At 52.3% G+C, this 18178-nt stretch overlaps 1 protein-coding gene across 3 annotated transcripts in view; it reads left to right on the top strand.

The window, feature by feature from the left end:
- The window catches only part of PRKCB (protein kinase C beta), a 75292-nt gene that overhangs the window by 22525 nt on the left and 34589 nt on the right, over window positions 1–18178 (top strand). For all 3 annotated transcript variants that reach the window (XR_007379970.1, XM_048961341.1, XM_048961340.1), the window contains exons 3-5: window positions 9174–9256; window positions 16357–16468; window positions 17264–17392. Coding sequence is in view for 2 of the 3 variants with exons in the window: in XM_048961341.1 (XP_048817298.1) it covers window positions 9174–9256; window positions 16357–16468; window positions 17264–17392 (324 nt within the window). In the remaining variant the exon portion in view is untranslated. The remainder of the gene's footprint in view (window positions 1–9173; window positions 9257–16356; window positions 16469–17263; window positions 17393–18178) is intronic.

Genomic DNA, 18178 nt, shown 5'->3' with positions numbered 1-18178 from the left:
CCACCATCTCCTCGGTGCCCACTCCCATCCTGCAGGGACACCTTGCCATATTTCTGCCTCCTCCGCAGAGTCCGACCCGGCGTTTCAATTACAATATCAAATTACCAGGTCACTGCCGTTAAAGTAGGCTGCCAAGTTTTTAATGATCTTCTCTTTCTTGTCATGTGCTGCGTTGTTTTTTTTTCTGTTTTTTTTTTTTTCCAAGCCTCTTTTCCATCTCTGTGCTTCTGATTGAGCCCATCTGTAACCCAACACAAGGCAGCACTGAGCAGCACCATGCGACTGTGTAAGTGTGCCCCAGGTCGGGCTTTGCTCAGCACTGATCCTCTGAGGTTCCTGCAGCTCCTAGCATTTCCATGCCAAACCCAGAACTCATTTCTAAGATAGTTTAATCTGGTCCCCAGGGACCACGATTGATCACACAGCTGCCATCCAGCGAGACTGCACCAGGCTGAGAGCTAGGTGGGAAGAGGAACCTGATGAGGTTCACCAAGGGCAAGTGTAGCATCCTACACCTGGGGAGGAATAGCCACATGCATCAGTACAGGCTAGAGGCTGAGCTGCTGGAAAGGAGTTCTGTGGAGAAGAATCTGGCTGTCCTGGTGGCCAAGAAGGACTAGTGGTGACCTGGTTGATCACAGGGTGATCAGGAGCCAGCAGTGTGCCCTGGTGGCCAAGAAAGCCAAATGGACCCTGGGCTGCATTGCACAGTGAGGCCAGCAGGTGAGGGAGGTGATCTGCTCTGCCCTGGGGTGGCCACACCTGGAGCACTGCACCCAGTGCTGGGCTCCTCAGGTACTGACAGACAGGGAACTGCTGGAGAAAGCCCAGCGGAGGGCTGCAAACCACCTGGATGTGTTCCTGTGCAACCTGCTGCAGGGGGCCTGCTGTGGGGGATGGACTGAGGGAGTTCCAGACGTCCCTTCCAATCCCAAGGTGTCCCCATCCCCTTGTCCTTGGGTATGGCTCTGAGCACCAGCACTGTCCTGCTCCTCGCAGCCCTGTCCGCACAGGTTGAGGCAATGCGCTGCAGTAATGGAGGCTCTTGGCTTGTGCTTTGAGAAACAGGTTAGGGGGATGTTAACGCTGAAAGAAACAAATTCCAGCTTGAAAAATTACCTGTTAGTGTTGTGGCACTGTGCCACCTGGCTATAATTAAAGAGCAGAGCCGAGTCTGTTTCCCTCCTGTTCATTCAGGGCATCTGTCAGGGCCCACGCGTGGGCAGTCGCGCTGCGGGCTCAGTTCCCCCTGCTCTGTGCGTGGGTCTCTGAAACAGCACTGGCACGGGGAGCGTGGGGGGAGCACATGGGGTGCAAGGAGAACACGTGGGAGGCTTTGCCCTCATCGCTCCGAGCCCCTCAGTGGGTGCTGGGTGCGGGTCTCCACTCCAGGAGGAGCTTTTGGCCACCCCTTGAGGTGCTGGGGTGAGGCTGCAGGGAGCAGTGTTTGTGCTCCCCACCACTTTTATGTCCTTAGCAGCTCAGGAAAGGTGCAGGAGCTCGTTCCCCTGCCCCCGGTGCAGGAGCCCCTGCCAGCAGTCAGAGTGAGGCTCCGGGTGTTTACGTCTCATGCAGTGGGAGAATGGAGATCGCTCCCCAACCTGAGCTCTAATGCAGTCATCGGCCCCTTCCCCGCCCACACCTATCCTATTGCCGGGGATGATTGATGTTCCTCATCCCGCCTGGCTTCATTATGTTCATTGTCATGCAGAGTGTGTTGTCGATTCACGCCTGGTATTTCATATAAAAGCTGCAGACTTTTTTCTTTTTTTTGAGTGTTTTGTTCATATGTACTGAAATCCTGCTAATAGTGCATGGCTGGGCTCAAAATATTTAACCCCTCTAAATAAAAAATGAATATTAAAAACGTCTGCTTTAGAAATGAGCAGAGAGTGGCCCTCCCCCTGTGCTTCGGCACAGCTGCTGGGGGCTGCCTGTGTGTGCAGAGCGCTGCGGGTGCGTGTTTGCTTCATCCTGGTGGCGAGCAGCTGCCCCTGGAAGCTGGAAACACTGCTGTGCCCAGTGCAGCACCCACATAGTGACAGGCAGCAGTCGTCCTCGATTGGGAGCCACGTGGCGACCAAAGGATGAGGAGGAGCCCACAGTGTTTTTAAGAGCCTTCCAGAGAAGCCCGCGGTGAGCTGGATCCTGCCCACACAACCTCTTGGGACCTGCATGCGTTTTCCTCCCCATCCCCAGGAATCACCAACACAGGCACACTCCTGGCACAGTCCTCAGAGTGCTACAGTTTGCAGAGGGGTTGGGGCTGGGGAGGGCACCCTGCACTGCCCCGCAGAGCCCTGCACAGGGCTGGGGAGCTGCTCGCTTTGACGATGCCAGCAGCTGCGGCGCGTGCCAGGTGGGAGCAATGGAGGCTGAATTATTCAGCCTGAAAGTGAATCTCTGTTACAGCTCGGTATGTGAGAGATGTTGATGAAGTATTTAAATTCTGAGCTCTGTAATGTAAAATTCATGTCTCTGTGGCTCTGGAGCTGCTGGTTGAGCGAGTGGTGCTGCTGACTGGGCTGCAGGAGCTGGGCCCTGGGGCTGGGGTCTTCCTGTAGCTCTGGGATCACAGCATCACAGGTCCGTGGGGATTGGAAGGGTGTTCTAGTGCACCTCCAGTCAAACCACCACAGCAGGCCCCCTGCGTCAGGTTGCACAGGAACGCATCCAGGTGGTTTGCAGCCCTCCATTGGGCTTTCTCCAGCAGTTCCATGCCTGTCAGTACCTTGGAAGCCCAGCACTAGGTATGGTGCTCCAGGTGTGGCCTCCCCAGGGCAGAGCAGAGGGTAAGAACACTGCTCTCATCTGCTGGCCTCACTGTGCAATGCAGCCCAGGGTCCCTTTGGCTTTCTTGGCCACCAGGGCACACTGCTGACTGCATCACCCTAGGCACAGCTGGGTCTTGCAGCTGAGGTATGTGGTCCCCGCTCCCATGGCTGCCAGAGGACAACAAGCAGTGTTGGTTGGTTTCATAATGGCTGGGAGATTGTGTGGCTAAAAAAAAAAAGTATCACATTGCAGTGCCTGGTATTTCTGAAGGAAAACAGTTTTATCTTTTTGGCACTGAATGACAGCTTTCTCAGTGCTGATTTGAAAGGCTGGGCCTCTTCAAATCTGTAATGAAGGCTTCTTTGTATTGTTAGTGTAGAATTAACTGGGCTGATTAAGAGTTGCATTCTTGGACTGAGAATCCCTTGTAGCTGCTTGGGCAGTTGGAGCCTTCTAGGGATGGTAAAGCTGGTGAGGTCTCTCTGGAGAGAAGCTGGCAGTCTTGCTCTTTTCTTCCCCTTTCCTTAAGAAAAACAAAACAAAAACAAAACCTGTTCTTTAAGAAGCTGAAACCTCACAGAAATGCCTTCTCCTGCTCCCTACCTCCTTTGCCTCTTGTCACCATGGGTTGATGACATCATCATACACCCCCCATGTCCTATTGGCCCCTCAGCACCCCAAAGCCCTGCCAAGGGTGGTGCCATCAGGCAGGCAGGCAGAAACCCAGCCAGGAATGGCTGCCCTGCCAGGATGGATGCATACTGGTAAGAAGGTTGGGCTTGTGGGGCTTCTCCTGGAGCAGAAAAGCAAAAAATGCAGCATGGATATAGTAGCAAAGCAAAATGAGTTGAAAAATGAAGAGAATTGTTCAAAACATGAAATGCTCAGATGCTGAGCAGCCCAGGGGCTCGGAGCAGGGGTGGTTTCCCTGTCCCCACCTCAACGTGTGCCCTTCTGGCAGCTCTCTGCAGCACAGAGCCCAGCAATCTCAGAGCACGTCCGCTCTCTCTGCATCTCTGGGGCTGGCAAGGGAAAAACCGCTGAAGTCTGATGGGGAATTAAAGATTTTTGTTGTGTTGTAAGGACTCCAGAAAGCTTTTAACCAAAGCTGGGGATTAAATCCAAACAGCACAAATTTTTAGCTCAGCTTCTCCTTATGCGCTCTAAGTGATTAAAAGCTGTAAAGCGCTGTCAGAAATTTAGGACTTCCCTTCCTGGAAGCCTTCTTTCCCCTTATTTTACAATTACCATGCTTCACTGACTTTGTTTGATGTACCGAGCCATACTTCTGAGTGCTGGAATGGGAAATGGTGGGCTGCTGCTGTACACTTGGGTGTGCAGTGAAGGCAAAGCCGGGCTAATGCATCTGACCTCGCAGTTGGCCCAGCGTAGGTGGATAAGCACAAAGCGCCTTTAAAAATACTTTTTTGTGTGTGCTATTTTGTTCTCTCCAGCTCCGATAATCAGAGCTGCAGCCCGTTCCCCAGATCTCTCGTTATTTACAAAGTGGAGGCATTATCCAAATGAGAGCTTCCACCGGGTTGCAGGGGAGCAGCAACGCACTGAGATGCGCTCAAAATAATCTTTGAGTTTCATGCTATTAGAACCATCTGCCCAAGTGAGGATCTGTCAGCTCTCCGGGGAGGTCCTTATCTCCTCGCTGGGGCTGATTTGGAGATGAGTTTTGGTCGGTCCTTGTTCTGTCTCTCTTAACTCTCCATCTGTCTGCTTTATTTGACATTCTGCATCTGGTGCCATCCTGGGTGCCTTCAGAACTTTGCTCTGCCTAGAGGAGGATGACAAAGGGGACACGAGTTCTGGGAGAAGTGTTCTTGACCGGAGCATCGAGGTGACTTCCCTGAATTATTCATTTTGCGAAGGGCTTGGGGAGAATTGATTAGCCCCTTCTTCAGAACAAGGAGTCCGTACAATGAAATTAGAAACAAATGGAGATCAAATAAAGGCAGCGCTGCTTTATGTGGCATCCAGTTGCTAGGCAGGGTTCATTCTTGCAGGAAGCCGTTTGTCATGGTGTCTGGGTTTTGAGGAGGGCTGGATACCTTCCTGCCAGCTAACTGCATTTCGTGTGGGAGATGAGGCTAATCAGATCCCATGTGGCAGGCTCTCAGCCAACAGTGTGCAGGCTCAGGGGCTGATGTACGGCATGCCCAGTGTGCTGCCTCAGTGGTCCCAGATGTTGCCAGCGCTGCATCCCAAAAAGCCAGCCTGGAAAAATGGGCTGCCAAAGCACCATTTCAGAGATCGTGTGCCACCTCTGAAGAAGCATTCAAGGCCAGGTTGGATGGAGCCCTGGGCAGCCTGATCTAGTGATTGGCCACCCTGCCCTTGGCAAGGGACTTGGAACTGCATGATCTTTGAGGTCTCTTCCAAACTAAGCCATTCTGTGATAAAGGAGCTGAGGGTGGAAGCCTGGACTGTCTGGGAGGTACCAGACACCTCTAGCAATGGGAGCACTTGGCCAAATGAAAGCTGCGCTCCACGGTGCTGGCAGGGTCCTGCTGTTCATGGGCTTTCATGTTCCTGGGTTCCATGCATCTGGGCTGGCTCCCTTGGCAGACTGAGTGCCAGGCTAAGGAGCTTAATGCTGCAATAGAGGGCATCTCCTGGGCAGAAGCTGTTGGGTTGAGGAAGGATTTTATATTCTAACAGCGAATCTTTCGGCATTGTTGTGTCTTTGGGCAAGCTGCCCAACTGTCTGCTGTTAGAAGCGCATCTGAATGGAGATAGAGCATGTGAGGTGAGGGATGTTGCATATGGCAGGGGAATTCATTTGCATTTGTTTACATTTTGTAAACAGAAGAAAATACCCCACATGAGCAGGAAGAGGTGTGCACAGGGATGTGGAGCCCAGGAGCCCTCTGTTCACTGTGACCAAATCTGCACCTTAATGTAAAGCCACTGCACCTTAACGCACTGCTGCCTGCTCCTAGGGCTGCTGCCGGGCTGTGGGAGCATCCTCCCCTCTTCCTGTGCTTCATGTAGTGCCAAGGGCTTTGCCCTCCCATTTTTACTTCTGCTGGAGGTCTCTTCATTAGTTTTCTCCTATTGACTCAAAAGACAACTGAATCGTAGAACCATATAATGGTTTGAGATGGAAGGGACCTCTAATGGCCGTCTCATCCCACTCCCTGCACTGAGCAGGGACACCCACAGCTCCATCAGTGCTCAGAGCATCCAGCCTGACTGTGGCTGGGTGCAGGGATGGGGCACTGCCACCTCTCTGGGCACCCTGTGCCATTCCTCACCTCCTTTGGCATAAAGAACTTCTTCCTTATGTCCAGTCTAAATCTACCCTCTTTAATTTTGAGACCATTTCTCCTTGCTCCTCACACAGCCCATGCTATACCAAATATCACTGGTGTCTGTGATGCCAAAGGCAACCAGGGAGTGCTTCTACCTGCAGCTCATGGCAGCACTCCTGCACAGTGAGATCCCTGTATTCATCCCTCCTGCCATCACCAATGGCTCCTCTCTGCTGTGCTATCTTACAGTATCATTGCAAAGCATGCAAGCCTATAACTGCTCCTAGCTGTGTGTTTTCTGTCCCTGTATACTGCTGCCCGCTCTGAGCCCGGAGGTCCCTCCTGTGGTGGAAGTGAAGCCAGACACGTGCTGTGCTCTTGGGATGTTTCTTAATGCGTTTTTTCTGGCTGTCAGGTTCTGTGATCCACGTGTGAAACTGCTTTATAGTTTTCTCAGGGATTTCTGAGCAGCGTTTTAGACAGAGAAGCCTCTTAGTAGCTTTGGGTTTTTTCTCTCCCTCAACATTAACAACACCTTTAGTATTTTCTGTCCTCCCACCTTTTAAAATAAGAGTCTTCTCAGACATCTGAAAATATCCTATGCCACTGCGCTGGGGCAGCCCCATCCCTGTAGCTGCAGTGCTGCCACGAGTCCCAAACCTGCGGAGCTGCAGCACGCTGCCTTGTGTGGGCTTTTATGTTCCTCACCTCCCCCAAGACAGTGATTTCTCCCCAGATGCCTGTAATGGAGATGGCACTGAAGAAGAACTTAGGGCCAGCAAGCAGCTATGCGTTACACAGCAACAAATGGTAAAGGTTAATGTTTCATTTTTGTTGTGTATAAATGACTCAAGACGTTTGTAGCTCACCAATGGGATTTGATAACTTTATTATCGCGTAATAAGATTTACAAATGAACTGTCTAATTAGCAACCTGGGAAAGCTGCTGCTTGTGCTGTAGTTTCTAAAGTGATGAAGATGCGGTCCTAAAGCTCTGCAGCAATGGAGTGGAGCGTGCTGCCCTTCAGCATGGTGCACTGCATCGGCCACGGGAGGAGCACCTCCCATCCCTGTGCCCCTGGGTAGGCACACACATGGGGTCAAGGCAGAATGAGAGCATAAGCTGCTGTACCTGATTAATTCTTTGGGCTGTTTCTCTGCAGAGATTGATTATTCCCCTAAGTGTGCATGAAATGTTTGCGTGGACCTTTTCAAGGCTTGCAGATCTTCGTTTGAAGTGCTGGATGTAAATCCCCCACCACTGCAGTGAGCCTCCTGCTTGCTTTGGATGTGTAGGCGAGCGTTCCGCTTCATCATCATCAAATGGATTCTCCTTACAATCCGTATTAATATTGATTGCCGGGGAGCCCACTGCTCCTGCTGAACACTCAGTGGCCACAGAGGTGGCCCACGGTGGCCAGGGTACCATTTACTTAATTGAACAGTAGCGTGGAATGCTTTGCGGACGCTGCAATCGTTTTTCCACTGGGATGGATAATGCCGTGTGTCTGCTGTTCGTTGGGTCCCTGCTCAAAGGGCAGGAGGTGTTAAGTGGGCACGTATATTTAATGCCTTCTTTAATAATTAAACTCTCGGATAAAACCTTAAAAGAATATGGCTGTAATAAAAACCTGGCATGCTTTTGAGCTTCCCAGGCATTGGCTTTCTGGTTTCCTGCCACCAGAAATGGGCGTTCCACCTGTGATGAGGTCTCTCACAACCCCACAGTGTCTCTATATGTTTGCAGCTGAGGTGAAGGACACACAGATACAGCTGCTGCTCCCTCCTGCAGCCTCAGCTGCCCTGGTTTACCTTCCCCAGGCAGGAGCAGATATCGATGTCCCCAGAGTGCAAATCTTTGCAGAAGCTGGGAACGATGGAGCACCCCAGGATTTGCTTTTCTCTCCTTTTTCACTCTTCCATCATGTTTGCATCCAGAAGCTCGTTAACATGGTGCAGGGGAATGCTATACAAGTGCAGCCCAGCAAAAATCCACCCCTCAGCTGAGCCCAAATCGCTGCTGCTGCAGCAGTGCTGCAGCACGGGCTCCATGGGGCTGCTGGGGGTTGTTGCAGGACAAATCTTTGCTAATACAGTTTTAATTTCTTCCTTCCTGCTTCCCAGATGCTTCTGTCTGTGTGTACTAATGACAGAAATGGTGAACAGTGTTTTCAAGAAAATGTTTATTTGTTTGGCTCAGAGAAGCTGCTCCTCTAAGGAAGGAGTTGTTGGCAGCTGTTGTGCCTCCCCAACCTTCTGTTTGTTCTTTGCATAATGAAAAATGTGAAAAGGAAAATGCATTTGAAACTGCATGGAGCAGGGTACACTGAGTGGATTGTGAGCTTAATGGGAAACTTTGCTTGCTTTCTCTTTGTTCCTTAAGGAAAGTCCTATGTGAGTGCAATGGAAGTAGGCTTCATTTCTGTGCATCTCTATCTGCTGCCCATGCTCTGGTGCTCAGAACCATTTTTTCACATGCATCTCCTCTCTGCTGCTCTGGAATGGGGACAGAGCAGCAGAAGGAGCACTGAGGTCTTTCCCAACCTTTAACTGTTTTGTGCTGAGTGGGGTCAGTGCTGCTGATGGGGCTTCCTGGTTCAGGGGTGCAGTCAGGGAGGTGGCACACGAGGGCAAATTTCCTGCACTGTTCCCAGAACTCCAACTTTGTGATCTGTGTGCGTGCGAGGAGGGAGGAGCGCGTGTCTTCTGGTCTGGCAAATGGAGGCTGGGGAGCTGCTAAAGAAAAGCAGAGCTGTGGGAGGAATGTTGCCCACCTGTTCCCTTTGGTATAACGTTCTGTTTTTGGACACACACACTCTGCAGCGCAGATGTCTGTGTGCGCCGGGCGCTGCCTCTCATACATAGGTGACCTCAGCAAGCTCCAAGTGAGCGCAGAGGCACCCAGCCCCTCTCTGACATTCGTTCCATGTTTTCCTTCTGCTTAGTTTTCTGCTTTTAGTGCCTGACAGTCATCAATAAGGAAATCTGTAGCGGAACGTTAAATCTTAGCGAATCGTGCTCAGTGTCTGTGGTGCTGCTCCCCACAGATCAGATACAACCACGTTTCACGGCTCCGGGTGTGCACGGTTCAGGTCCCATCATGCAGTTCTGACGCTGTCCCTCTTCCCTCTGCAGTTTGCTGCTTCGTGGTGCACAAGCGGTGCCATGAGTTCGTCACCTTCTCCTGCCCCGGCGCAGACAAGGGCCCAGCTTCCGACGTAAGTATCTGCCCTGATGTTATCTTGGTGTCAATGCCCTGCCTGGGCCAGCTCCCACACTGTACTGCAGGCACTTCCCCAGGGCCAACCTGGGGCCCCTCAGGAAGAGCAGGTGTTGTTCTTCCAAGGGTCTGCTTCGTGTCATCCTGCAGGATTAATGTGCCCAGTGCGTGTGCACGTTGGAGGAGCATTCCCTGCCCCCAGACTCCACCTGAATTAAATACTGCTCTTTGTTTTCAGGGGCCTGTAAGAAAGAAAGGGACAAGTTCGGCAGGGGCTGTTGTGATAGGACAAGGGGAAATGGTTTCAAACTCAATGAAGGGAGATTTACATTGGTATAAGGAAGAAGTTCTTTATGCCAAGGGAGGTGAGGAATGGCACAGGGTACCCAGAGAGGTGGCGGTGCCCCATCCCTACACACCCCCAGTCAGGCTGGACAGGACTCTGAGCAGTGATGGAGCTGTGGGTGTCCATGCCCAGTGCAGGAATGGGACCAGACAGCCTTTAGAGGTCTCTTACAACTCAAACTGTTCTGTAGTGTTATAGTTTTTAGAAGGACGCAGCTCCTGGTCCATCCTGGTGCTTTCAACAGACCAGGACTCACTTAAGCTGCTCTGCGTAGCTCTGCCGGCGCATTCCTGGTCTGTCCAACAGCTTTTGTGTTTTAATGTGGAGACTGTGGAGATCTGGGGAACTGCAAGGAGAAAGAGCAAATTGGGGAAACTGGTGCACCAGAACTCTCACCTTTATAAATAGAAGCAGTGGGTGCAGGAAGTGCAGTGTGCTGCGGAAGGTAGAGTCTGCACAAGTGCTGTTGGTCACTCTGCCTAGAGCAGGGCTGGTGCTGGGATTTGGGGATGTGGGTTTGGGATGTGCTGCTCACAAGCGTGGGGAAAAGCAGAGCTCTGGGGCTCTGTGCAGGTGGGGTGGGCTGCAGGGGCACAGAGCTGCTTTGCTTTTGTAGCTAGCCCAGGACCCAGTGGGACATTAAACCTGTGTGTGTAGCAAGGTGTTCCTCGCACTTCTCTTAGAGGTTGTCAGCTTGCAGGGATGCATGGCTGTCATGCACAATTTGATAAGCCCACTTTTATTTCCACTTCCCACTAGACAATTAGTCAAGATCTTCTGTTATGTTGTTTTTTTTTTTAATTCCCCACTGGCACTCTGCATGTGCCTATCACTTTTCCTGCTGAAGGCTTTCTGCTCTGCAGGGACTGCTGCTAATTGCAGTGTATTGGAAGCTATTGAACCTTGCAAATTAGTTAGTGGAGGGGAAAAGGAGATGCAGCACACAGATATCAACCGAAGAGACCCGAACACTGGGTACCCAAATTCTCTATTGGTCCCTTACCGTTCTGTATGGGGCTGGAGCTGAACAGGGGCTGCTGTACTTTGTCTGACCCCAGAGCACCCAGGGGTGTCATCCGCAGCCCAAGGGATAGCAGTGTCCCCTGCCTGAGTCATGCCGTGTTGTGATGGTTTTGCAGCATGCAATTTCTCTGCAGCACATTGCAATTACACCCATAGGGATGAGGAGGGAGTGAGTTCTGCCCCTATTGCTCTGGGTGGTTTCACTGCTGCTCTATGAAGTGAGAGCCTGACAGGAAAAAAAAAGCAAGGAAAACTGGAGAAAGTATGGGGAAGTGTGATAAAAGAGGATTTACACTCTGCCCTTTGCTCAGTCAGGAGGGCTAGCAAGCTATCTCATGTGCACACCCACGCCAGGTTCCTCTGCATGGTGCTACTGCACAGCACACAGAGCTGCAGCCCCCAGGGTGGCTGTGCAGCAGTGCTACTGCTGAGTGATGTCACACAGTGAGATGCCCTCAGCCACATGGCTGAGCTCTATCGTCACACGTTCTCTATTCTCTGTCATCTGGAACTCTAAAGATGGCAGTGAGACCTGCTTGCACCCTGCAGACGTGGCTCAGGCTACAAAAGATATATGTCATAGATATAAACATATATACATTTAGGAACATATTCAGATATTTGTGCATAGGGATCTGAAAACTTATGAGGCTGCTGCAGCTGGAGGGGGGTGCTGCAGAGCCCAGATGCTCCCACCCTATTATCCCCCTGTGCTGGGGGGTGCTGGAGGCACAGAGGGTAGCAGCTGTTGCTAGAGAAGACCTGCTTGCTTTCTCCTCCCAAGCAAACCTGAAACCCACCAGGCTCTGGGTGCTGCTGTTTGTGCCATTTGCTTTAGTTTTGGGGGCTGCAGGTAAGAGCCAGGCAGCACAAGTTGGGGGTGCAGCTGGGCATGGCTCTGCAGCACTGCTCACAGGTCACAGCGCTGCAAACCGTGCCCGTCACAGTGCAAAAATAGCAGGAAAGTGCCAGCAAACATGATTGCAGCAGAGCTGGAATGAGGGACCCTGAGATGCTGAAAGCACTTAACCTTGCTCAAGGAAAATGAGGCTTGGCAGCAGCAGCGTGGGGCGGGCTGTGCTCCAGGTGCCCCTGCTGTGTGGTGTCAGGCACAGACAGCCTGCCCAGCTGGGCGCTGTGCACATCCTCGCTCAGCAGCTGGCCAGCAGCGAGCAGGAGAGCAGCAGGTGATGGGAAATGCTGTGCCCGTTTCTGCACGCTTCTGACTGTGGGCTCTTGCTGTGCTTTCTCCTGAGCAGCCTTGTCCAAGCTGGAGTGAGAAGAAGGAACAGGGAGCACCCAGTGCCCAGTCCTGCTCCCTGTGCACGGCACTTCTCTGCTGCGTTCTGCCGGCCCAGTGGCCCTCCAGTTATTGGTGGGCAGCCTCTGCCTGCCAAGGGGAAGGTTTGAAAGAAATCCAAATTGCCCCTTTGTAAGAGGCACTGGTACAGGGATGTGCACAAAGGCCCTTGATCAAATCATCTGCTGTTTGCTGTTATTGCCACGTGAGTGCTGCTGCTGTGCTCCTTGGGCAGACAGGTAAATGCTGCCCAGCTGCTGTCAGATTATTAATGCATTATTTCTGAAAATAGAGAGAGGTGTGCAGATGCTCAGGGCTTAAGACAGGCAGCAAAAATGGCCTTTTTGTCATGTTGGCTTTTTTTTTTTTTTTTTTGCCCTTTAGTAGAGCTTTAGTTCGTACACCTGGATGGCTGTCAGCTAGGATTTAACTGGGGAATGTTGCAGAGCAAACACTGTTGGTTCTGCATGGGGAATCAGGCTGCTTACAGCAACCTAATCCTGAAGGAGCTTTGAATAGAGAGACAGCAAACTGTTCCAGCAAGTAGCAGTGCCCTGCCTGCAGCAGGACTGGCTGGGGATGGGGGCTTCACTGCGAGCTGCTGCAAAGCTCAAGCTGAGCTTTCCTCTGCGCTGTTGCTAACAGCCATGGCATGAATCCAGAGCGACCTGTAGTTATATCAAACACTGATAGGATCTAGGTTGTAATAATTTTAGCTATGCTTTTTTTAGTCTGCGGAGCAATCTGGTAACTGTCATTCCTTTGACAAATACTAATTCCCAATTAAATCTTGCAGAAAGAATGAGTTTAAATTATTGCAGTTGTTTAAGCCTCACAGAGGGTTCTTCATTACAGTGGGCCACGTGGCTGCTGCTGAGCTGGAAAGGGAAGAGGTCCTCTCCCCATGGTGGCACTGGTGGTGACATCCCTGCCCCAGTCTGCACTGGCTGCAGGGCAGTGTGCTGAGCTGGGGGCACACGAGCAGCAGAGTCAGCCAGGAGCAGTTCTGTTTGATCTGGTGGTGTCTGAAGCTCCCAAGGAATGTGTGTGCTTAACCTTGCAAAGCCAAAAGGCACAAGCCCTCCAACCAGGAGAGGGAGAGCAGCTCTAATTGCATGTTGATGGGGCATGTTAAGTGAAGGGATGTAATTGCTCCTTACAGTGCAGACCAGCGTTGTCAGTATAATTGCTGGGGCTGAGGTTGTGGGGTTGTTTTATGTTGCATTGTACTGAAGTCGTGGCCAGGAACTTGTGCTTTTGATGTCTGAAGATGTGATACAGTGGTCTGTTTTGCCCATCAGTTCCGCAGCACTGGGAGCTGAGGACGGTGGTGTTTATACCACTTCTCCAATTAAGTCCAACTGTGTGCAGCACTGAGCTCTGGGGTGCTGGGTTTGCAGCCATGTGCTGGGCTCAGGCTCTCCTGCCCTGCAGCTTTGGTTTTGACATGGTTTTTGCATTAATGCTGTTGAAGCCCTTATCAACACCATGGTACTGAAGCATGCTGCTCTTCATTACAAGCTCTGGCGCTCCAGTGCTCTGCTTGTAGCAGGCAGAGCTCGCATGCCCGTTCAAGCTGAAGTTCTTTGAAATATGGCAAGGTCTCCAGGAGCTGAAATCAGGCATGTATAATGTAATGCAGTTGGCAAACCTAATTATAGCTGGAGCTATTAGTAGAATGCATAATTATTTAAATTGTAGACAAAATAATCATTAAAATGACCTTCTTTGCATTATCCTGCTAAAGGTCACCCAATCACAATGCATTAATAAATATCAGAGTTGCTCCAGGAATAAAGAAGGCCAGCGCAGTTTCATTCTGATTTTGCATTTTATTTTTCCAGCTCTTGTAGCTTTGGGAAAGGGTTTCTGTGACACTGCTGTGTGCCTGTGCTCACTGCTGATTGCAAGCAGCTTCGTCTTTGTCTTGGGCTCCTCCGTTCCTGAAAATCTCCACAATTGTTTGTACTGCAGAAAGGGTTGATGCTGCTTGCTTTTAGAGGAGAGAAGCTTCATGAGAATGTGAGAGCTGTGGGACCCACAGGTGTTTTAGCAGCAGAAGCTGTATCAATAGCATCAGTGCATGCACAGTGCCCTGCTCACACCCCATTGCCGGGTGCCACGCTGCAGCTCACAGCAGGGTGCAGGGACTCCCCCAGCTGTGTCACCCCCCAGCCCTCAGTGCACGGGCTGTCAGCAGCACCCTGCCCCTCCGGCAGCCCTGTTCTGCTCCAGCTCCATGCTCTTCCAGCCTCTCTGCAGCTCACTGCTTGCTTTTCTCCTGCTAATTAACTTCTCCATCTCCTGGCGGGTGCCATCTGCCCCTCGTGTGAGGGCACATGCAGCTCCGGCAGGTGCAGACGGCCGGTGACAGCTCCTGCGGGATGAAGATGTATCCACACTGCTCCCTCCCAGCACCTTCTGCTGCTTCCCTGGCTCTGCGGAGCCGAGCTCACTCGTCTGCCATCCGCACATGGCTCCAGCCCTGCAGTTTGAGCAGCTCTGCTCCTAGCTGCCGAGGAACGCTGCCTCGGGCAGGCTCTGCCTGCTGGGTGCCATGGCCGTGCCTGGGGGCTCCATGCATGCTTCTGCCCTGAGCAGTGAGGGACTTCTAGGTCACTCATGAGTGCATGGCACCATCCCAACGCGTCGTGCTGAAGCAGGGCTCTGAGGAGCTGGAAATTAATAGTCAAGGTACCAGAACGCCTGGCCCCAAGTCTATGCCACCTTGTCTGGGTTGGACAGCTTGGCAGGAGAGGTCACAGCCTCTTGCTGACACCCTGGTGACATTTCTCAGTGCTCCCAAGGGAACACTGTCTGTTCTGTCCTTCAGGGCCAGCTCTGCTCTAGTGGGAGGGAAGGAGGAGCAGATTTTCTTTTCTTGGCAAACTTCGTTGTAAGTGTTCTTGCTTGAAGTCTCTCAGCATCTGCATGCGCAGGGATCTCGTCATCTCTGTCTCCATGGTGCAAAAATAGTCTCTCCGTGCAGAGACTTCAGCCCTGCTTGAAAATGATCCCCAGAACACCCAGTTCTGGCATGTTCCGCAGCATGGGGAAGGGGAGGCAGTGCCTCCTGCTCTGTGCACTCAGAGCTCAACTGCACAGCTCTAAGCTGCTCCTCCATCACCTACAGTGCTGTGTGGGGCTCAGTCCCAGCTGCTTCCAGGTCCCTGTAACACCCCCAGGGTGGCAACTGAAGAGGAGCCCCCGGCACCTGGAGATGAGCTTGGTTTGCTCCGAGCAGGGGCGTGGGAAGCTGCTGTGAATGTGCCCGCAGGTCCCTGTGTGCTGCGTGCTTGTGTTTTCCACCTCTGACTTCTTTGAAACTCCCACTTCCAGAGGGAATTTAAAACCATTTGCATGAGGTGGAAGCTGCCTCACTTTGCAATGAGCTTGTGTCTTATTTTATGAATGACTAAAGCTTTTGGTTGCCTAAACAGGAATGTCTCTTTCCAGAAGGGAACACAGGAACTGCAGCACTTGGGGGCGGCTTCCTGCCCGTGCAACACTTCAGGGCTCAGTGGCACACGGCTCCTGCTGTATTCACACTATTACCCACACTGGGCACCCTGCAGGGCACAGCCAGGGGCAGCCTGAGGCCCCGGTACCACAGCTCAGCTCTGTGCTGGCTCAGAGCTTTGGGGATGCAGAAGGTTTCTGCCTGTGGGCTGTTCCCCATCAGCGTGTGGAAACTTTCGGGTGCACTGTGCCCATATCTCTGTGGGTCCCTGTTCCACGCTACGCTGTGGGAGCACCCGGTGCTCTGTGCCAACAGGAGGTTCAGTTGGGGCAGCACGTGGGATGCTTCCAGCTCCCAGTACAATGGGTTTGCTGGAGCGTATACCTATTCCATCGCACTTAGCGGGTGGAATTAAATGCAGCTCAATTACCAGTCCATCCTTCTGGTATCGCTCAAGTTATCTGCGACACTGAGAAAGAACAGAGAATCTCAGTGGTTAGTGCAGCTAAAAGCTTCAGTACCTGGAGTGCTTGGACAATTCATTTAAGGGAGGGTGCTGTATAGCCATGCCACAGCTCTGTTCTGCCTCCACTCTTTATTTATTTACATACCTTGCAGTGCCCTGCCAAGCTCTGTCCTGGTGCCTGGGCACCTCTCCAGGCTGTCAGCTCAAATGGCGGAGCTGGGAGCCGTGCCTCATCCCAAGCCCCAAGCAATTAACCTGAGATGGAATTAAGCAGGGCAGTGCCTGCCATGGCCTCAACCTGCATCCACCCTCAGGAGGGAGATTTCTGAACTTGGTGCCTTTGGAGTAGGGGGGGCTCGCTGACCCCCAAAAGCAGTGGGGCTCTCACAGAGATGGTTGCTAGGAAGTCCTAATACAGACAGAAATCAGGGCACTGTGGTGTGTGCACTCCTGACTGATCTTTGGAGCGGGTTTGTAATCTTCATCTTTTATTTCCCTCCTAGGATCCCCGAAGCAAACACAAGTTTAAAATCCACACATATTCCAGCCCCACCTTCTGCGACCACTGTGGCTCGTTGCTGTATGGCCTCATCCACCAGGGGATGAAATGTGACAGTAAGTAGTGGTGCAGCGGGGACAGAACGGGAGAGGGGGGTCAGCACCCCCGGAGGGGGGACAACATGAGTCTGTAGGGTGCAGGGAGCTGGGGGAGCTGAACAGGGAGGAGATGGCGTGAAAGGAGAGGGAGGAGGGTAGGAGAGAGACTGGTTATTTTCCGAGTCAGTCTTGTGCAGTCCTATTTAAAATGACTGTGAACATACAGCGTCTGCTTACGCCGTCTGCGGGGAGCAGCACACCCCGGTGCTTACCATGTGCTGGCATCCTCATAAATATAGAAGCTTACTGTCTGTTATGGGAACAGCATATTCATTATCACCTTTAAAATGTTACCAAGTAGAAAGGGATTGGTTTAAATGATCTGTATATGGGTAAAGCTGTGGGGGTATTTGGTGCCCTTTTTGTATTCCTGGCGAATCCAGCTGAATTGCCAGTGCTGCACTGCAGTGGGGTGGAAGAGAAATAGAATCACAGAATTGCTTGCATTTGAAGGGACTCTAAAAGGCCATCTGATCCCACTGCCCTGCCTTGAACAGAGACATCCACAGCTCCATCCGGTGCTCAAAGCCCCATCCACAGTCTGCAGAGCTGGGGCACCACCACCTCTCTGGGCACCCCAGGAAATGGGAATGATGACTAAAAGCCCTGCAGCCCGTGTAGGCATGGGAAGGAGGAGGGGGGACACGCCTGCACAGCACCCACAGCCTCAGGGCTCTGGTTGGGTTTGGGGTCTGTTTGCTATGAACCCACACCAGAAGGGGGGGCCAAGCAAACCTCTCTTCTCTCCCACAGCCTGCATGATGAACGTGCACAAGCGCTGCGTGATGAACGTCCCCAGCCTGTGTGGGACCGACCACACCGAGCGCCGGGGCAGGATATACATCAGGGCCGACATCGAGAAGGACGTGCTGACTGTCGTGGGTACGTGTGGCACGGGGGTGAGGCCAGGTGGAGGGCGGGAAGTCCCTCCGATCAGCACCGTGAAAATGCGTTGCTTGGCTCGTGCTGTCCATGAGATACGAACGCTTCTTTCCCGTCATCTCTCGGTGCCGTTCGCACAGCGGCTCCCAGCGCCCCAATCCCGGTGCGCCGCTCCCGGTGCTCAGTGCGGCGCTCCGCTGCCCTCTGCCGGGCTCTGTGCCCCCCAGCCGCAGCTTTGTGACGGAGGGCTGTCCTTCCCAAAGGGCTTTGGCCACCAATATTTCGCAAAGTTAGGGAAGTAGTAAGGTTGGAAATGACCTTTAAGGTTGCCAAATCCAACCACGACCCATCCCACCGTGCCCACTAACCATATCCCTCAGTGCCACATCTCCACCATTCTTGTGACAGTGATCCCAGCACCACCCTGAGGAGCAGTGCCAGTGCCTGACAGCTCTTTTGGAGAAGAAATGTTTCCTAATATACAATCTGATCCACCAGACACAGGGAGGGCTGACCCAACCCAATGTCACACCTGGGCTGGGGCGGATGGACACTCAGAACTCACAGCCCCACAAGCACAGAAGCTCCTGGCATGGGTTGCCATTCTCATGATGCTGGAGGCAGGGCAGAAACTCCCTCAGCCTCTTCTGTGCAGCTGGAATTTCTTTTCTTCAGTTAGATTTGAAAGACGGTTTTATTTCTGGCCCATTATGGAGGTGTTGGTGAAAACATGTCATCTGTTGGCTTTTCCAGAAAGGCAGGGAAATGTACTGTGCTCCCCAGCTC

The sequence above is a fragment of the Lagopus muta genome, chromosome 15 (assembly GCF_023343835.1).
Source record: "Lagopus muta isolate bLagMut1 chromosome 15, bLagMut1 primary, whole genome shotgun sequence".
Taxonomy (NCBI): Eukaryota; Metazoa; Chordata; class Aves; order Galliformes; family Phasianidae; genus Lagopus; species Lagopus muta.
The sequence above is the reverse complement of the archived record's forward strand: the minus strand, read 5'-3'. Positions and strand labels throughout refer to the sequence as shown.